Below are 5,650 nucleotides of genomic sequence, written 5' to 3' on the forward strand. Positions count from 1 at the left end.
CGGAGCTCCGGCAGTAAAGAGCCCAGGGGGCAGGCACATGCAACAAGCCCCACCCCCTGCTCCCAGCAGCCCTCAGTCAGAGCAAGAAGCAGCCAGGTACGTTGCAGAGCCCCCTCCCGGCCCCCCGGTCCAAAACAGTCCAGTGGCACCTTTCAGACCAAGTTTTATTCAGGTACAAGCTCTCCCTCCTCTGCGGAGGACAGATCTGCACGTCCCCCCCCCCCAATAGCTAGCAATCCAAAACAGTCCAGTGGAGCCTGAGCGGTGGGTGTTGCTTTCGGACACACTTCCGGTGGTGTCAGGGGGTGTGGCATATGCAAATAAGTTATGCTAATGAGTTGTGCTAATGAGCTCCTGCACCTCTTTTTCTATGAAATGACCCCTGTGGACGACCATCTTTCGGGTATGTTGTAGGGCTATCTTTCGGCTATGCTCCTGCTGAGTGCAGGGGGCTGGACTAGATAACCCTTCCAACTCTAACATTCTATGATTCTATGACCTCTTTTCCTCTCACACTGTTGCTGTAGGGGGACATCCCTTCTGCTCCAGAGGAATCCTATATATCAAAGCAAGGAAACCACCCCATCCTGCCCCGCCCCCTCCAATTTCTGGAGGGTGCCATGCCCTCCCACTTCCTCCCACCAGCTGCTCAGTTTATACAATAAAGTTTATTGAAATTTTAGTAAAGTTGTTAACATTACAAACCTAAAAGCTTTCAAAAAGTTATAATGATACACAGATAGAGTAGCAAATACTCTGCGTTGTAGTGACAATAACAGCTGTAGCAAGAAAGCAAGAGATATAAGGTACCATCTATCAACGTAACGTAAGGTTAACATATACGAAGGCTAACACTAGTAGTCAACTAGAATACATTGATAAGCATTACCATAACCATAGGTCATCAGTTACTTTGGGGATATCCTGTTGGTTGGAGAGTTATTCTAAGATAGGAAACCACGTTGAAACAGAAGTTGTAGGGGCAGGAATCTTATCAAAACGCGTAGCTTTATCTAAGAGTTTAGCCATGATATACAAATCCCACAGCTTTTTATGCCATTGTAAAAGTGTGGGTGTCATTGTCGTTTTCGAGTGTGTGGCAATCATAGCAGCTGCTCAGTTTAGAGGTCCTGAATGAGTGGAACAGGACTCTCATCCGAGGCCTGGCCTCAAGGTCTCCTGCTACCCAGCGCCTGGTTCCCACAGGCCACAAATGCAGTTTCAGTTTTCCCCTGGAGGGTTGGCAACAGGTGCCTTGACTGCTTCCCTCCCAATCTGGGAAACTAATAACATATCCAAGCAATTGGAGGACTATGCGGTACAGAGACTTAGGGCCACATCCAATATTAAAAAGGATTTATTTAAAAGAAAGTTAAGTTCAATCCCACTTAATCACAACAACAGATCAGCACATGAAAGAACAAAGAAAAGTTGGTTATACATGTATCCGTCTTTCCCTGGTTCTAAAACTTACTTGAACTGGATGTTGAAAGAGAGTTGTTGTTGTTCAGTCGCACAGTCGACTCTGACTCTTCCCGACCCCATGGACCAGATCCCGCCAGGTAGCTACGTGCAAACTTAGAAAGTTGCCAAAGGTTCTAAAGATGTCCCATCATCTCAGGCTTCCTGCAGCCAGCAGGCCAGGCCGCATGGCCAAGATGGCTGTCTGTTCACTTCCAAGGACCTGCACCAACAGACCCTCCTTCATTTGATCAGGCACTTTTATTAAACCTCTGACTCCACACATTTTACATCACTCTCTCCACCTCTTTTGACCTGGTCCGCCTAGCTCACGTGGCTGGACCGTGGGAAACCCAGGTGCATCCTGGTGCATGCAGGTAAATTCTGGGAGCCCTCGTGGAAGGCATTCTGGGAAATCTCCAAGAGTAACCTGGAGATTCGTAACACCAAATACCTCAGGAACCTGGCAAGTCGAGTCATTGGCAAAACGATGGCTGGTAATTGGCCTCGTTTCCTGTCCTTCCAGAGAGAAGAGGGGGGGGAAGTACACTTTAAAAACTCAGGGGGGAGTTCTCCACACTTTGAAGAAGGCTACTCTGACTGAATCTTTTTCCACACTCTGAGCATTCAAAAAGTTTGTCCTCTGTGTGGAGTTTGTTTGATGCTTTTGAATACTGCCACTGTGACTGAATCTCTTTCGGCCCTCAGGGAGTTCAAAATGGTTCTTCCTTGTGTGGGTTGTCAGATGCTTTTGAAGATAGCCACTGAATTTGAATCTCTTTCCACACTCTGAGCATTCAAAACGTTTCTCCCTTTGTGGGTTCTTTTATGCTGGTGAAGAGCACCACCCTGAGTGAACCTCTTTCCACACACTGAGCATTCAAAAGGTTTCTCCCCTGTGTGGGTTCTTTTATGGTCTTGAAGATGGGTACTGCAGATGAAACTCTTTCCACACTCTGAGCATTCATAAGGTTTCTCCCCTGTGTGAGTTCTTTTATGCCTTTGGAGACCACCAGTCCAACTGAATCTCTTCCCACACTCTGTGCATTGAAAAGGTTTCTCCCCTGTGTGAGTTCTTTGATGACTTCGAAGACTGCCATTCCGACTGAATCTCTTTCCACACTCTGAACATTCAAACGGTTTCTCCCCTGTGTGGGTTCTTTGATGATCTTGAAGACTTGCATTCTGACAGAATCTCTTTCCACACTCTTGGCATTCAAACGGTTTCTCCCCTGTGTGGGTTCTTTGATGATACCGAAGACTTGCATTATGAGTGAATCTCTTTCCACACTCTGAGCATTCGAACGGTTTTTCTCCTGTGTGGGTTCTTTGATGATATTGAAGACTGCCATGTGAATGGAATCTTTTTCCATACTCTGAGTATTCAAAAGTTTTCTCCTTTGAGTGGGTTCTTTGATGATATTGAAGATAGCGATTTGTACTGAATCTCTTTCCACACTCTGAGCATTCAAAAGGTTTCTCCCCTGTGTGGCTTCTTTTATGTTCTTGAAGATGGCTACTCTGACTGAATCTCCTTCCACACTCTGAACATTCAAAAGGTTTGTCCCCTGTGTGGATTCGTCGATGATATTGAAGATGGCTATGCGTGTTGAATTTCTTTCCACACTCTGAGCATTCAAATGGTTTCTCCCCTGTGTGGTTTCTTTTATGCACTTGTAGATGACTACGCGCACTGAATGTCTTTCCACATTCTGAGCATTCAAAAGGCTTCTCCCCTGTGTGGGTTCTTTTATGGTCTTGAAGATGGCTACTGCAACTGAATCTCTTTCCACACTGTGTGCATTGGAAAGGTTTCTTCTCTATGTGAGTTCTTTGGTGCAGTTGAAGATAGCGACTCGTACGGAATCTCCTACCACACTCTGAGCATTCAAATGGTTTCTCCCCTGTGTGGGTTCTTCGATGATATTGAAGACTGCTATTCTGACTGAATCTCTTTCCACACTCTGAACATTCAAATGGTTTCTCCCCTGTGTGGGTTCTTTTATGGTCTTGAAGATGAGTACTGCTGATGAATCTCTTTCCACACTCAGAGCATTCATAAGGTTTCTCCCCTGTGTGGGTTCTTTTATGCCTTTGAAGACTGCTACTCTGATTGAATCTCTTCCCACACTCTGAACATTCAAATGGTTTCTCCCCTGTGTGGGTTCTTTTATGGTCTTGAAGATGAGTACTGCTGATGAATCTCTTTCCACACTCAGAGCATTCATAAGGTTTCTCCCCTGTGTGAGTTCTTTTATGCCTTTGAAGACTGCTACTCTGACTGAATCTCTTCCCACACTCTGAACATTCAAATGGTTTCTCCCCTGTGTGGGTTCTTCGATGATATTGAAGACTGCCATTCCGACTGAATCTCTTTCCACACTCCGAACATTGAAACGGTTTCTCCCCTGTGTGGGTTCTTTTATGGTCTTGAAGATGGGTACTGCAGATGAATGTCTTTCCACACTCTGGGCATTGAAATGGTTTCTCTCCTGTGTGGGTTCTTTTATACCATTGAAGATTGCCCTTCAAACTGAATTGCTTTTCACACTCTGGGTATTCAAAAATTTTCTCTCCTCTTTGTTTTCTTTGGTTCACAAGAAGCTGTGATCTATATCTACACTGAATAGATTTACTTGTCTTCATTATATTGTGCTTTGGGAAATGTACACTATGTTTCCTTCCATCTCTCTTCTCAACCAAACGGCTGACTTGCTTTCTCTTAGGGCTGCCTCGATTCCAGATGCTTCCTTTCAGTTCTTCATTATTAACTTTATCTGGCAATTGCAGCTGAAGTTCCTCGCCCTCCTCATTCCTCTGATCGTCCTCTGCTGGAATGAAGAGAGAGGAAACATTAGCACCTGGGAGGGCAGATAAGGTCCAAAGGCCTCCTCCTGCTTGGCTGACCTTTAACTAACCCCTCCACTTTCCCCCAAAATATCCGGGATTTAAGGATACCACAGCCTTTCAAGAACCACAGCTGACCTCTTGCCCAGAAGGAGCTTCCAAGTCTCCAGATTCCAGGCCCCAGAACGCCTCCCTCCTGTACTGCCCCGCGGGTGTTATAATTTTACCAAACTAAGAGGCCCTTAGAAGTGAAACAGGAAAGTCCCGTGGGCATGCCATGACCATTTCCTTGACATAACTCTGAAGGGATACCCAGCTCACTTGGGAAGGAAATCCTTTCTTGAGATCCTCTTAAGGAACACTCCAGTCTTTCTTCAGATGCAAGGCTGTTGTCTGTCTCCACCATGGTCTCTGTTATCATTCTGGCTTCTTTCGCACAGAGAGAGACAGAGAGAAAGTGATCATTCTTATATGGGAAGGGACCCGTATCCAAGCAAGAGTAAAAATTATCCTGGGTGGGCAGAAACGTGGTCAAGATTAAAGCCAAAAATCCCAACCCATATAAGGGGGACAGATGACGTTCATAGAAATACCTGGGTGTAGTTTTACAGGCCTACAGTTCTAGGATTAAGCACAGCAAATATGTTGCCGATCTAGGGGAAAGATCCGCAAATGCCATACTGACATTTTTTCAAACTCATGGTGGACACTTTGTTCCTGCAGCCCTGAAGTTATATAAGGCCAAAACATTGGCACAGCTGCTCTATGGAACATTCTTAGGACCACCTTCCTCATGCTTTACGCCGCAAGAAAGAGTTCAGCCCAAATTTTTAAGAGCTGTTTTGCTAGTGCCTAACTGTGTATCCAATGCTTGGATACGACTGGAGTCTCGGAATCTTAGAATTGAAGCTAGGGTATGTGGCCGAAGGGTCATTTCAATCCACAAGGCTTGCTTCTCCTGATATCCCAGGATGATTTCCAATCCAGTTGGATCAAGGCAGTTCACTATCATATTCACAGAACTGGCTTCTCACCTCAGCTTCTCTTATCCTATGGATTTGAAAAGGTCTTATTGAACAAAGAGTTGAAGATACTGAGCGACAATCTGACATCTCTAAGGCTTCCAAACTTGGGGTGTTGTTAAATATCAAAAGCACCATTGAGCCGGCAATATATTTGACTTCAGTGGAGGGAAAGAATTCTAGAAGGGCATGTGCCCTAGCTAGATGTTCTGCCCTTCCATCTGCGGTTATTCAAGGCAGGTACAACAAAAACCCTATTCTGAAAGGCTATGCCCATGCCTTTTAAGCGAGATTGAATCGGTAGAACATATGTTCTTCAG

The 5,650-nt window shown here is 45.3% G+C and overlaps 1 protein-coding gene across 1 annotated transcript; it reads right to left on the minus strand.

The window, feature by feature from the left end:
• Nucleotides 1-1,804: 1,804 nt before the first annotated feature.
• Nucleotides 1,805-4,185, minus strand: LOC107105681 (oocyte zinc finger protein XlCOF6-like). Its single transcript, XM_015405677.1, has one exon. The coding sequence runs from the start codon at nucleotides 4,105-4,107 to the stop codon at nucleotides 2,203-2,205; it is 1,905 nt and encodes a 634-aa protein (XP_015261163.1). The 5' UTR covers nucleotides 4,108-4,185; the 3' UTR covers nucleotides 1,805-2,202.
• Between the last annotated feature and the right edge of the window lie 1,465 nt (nucleotides 4,186-5,650).

The sequence above is a fragment of the Gekko japonicus genome, unplaced genomic scaffold (genome assembly GCF_001447785.1).
Source record: "Gekko japonicus isolate JY-2015 unplaced genomic scaffold, Gekko_japonicus_V1.1 scaffold6925, whole genome shotgun sequence".
Classification (NCBI taxonomy): Eukaryota; Metazoa; Chordata; class Lepidosauria; order Squamata; family Gekkonidae; genus Gekko; species Gekko japonicus.

Coding starts and splice junctions, on each gene's coding strand:
- LOC107105681 (XM_015405677.1), bottom strand. CDS start 4,107: ATGAAGACAAGTAAATCTATTCAGTGTAGATATAGATCACAGCTTCTT.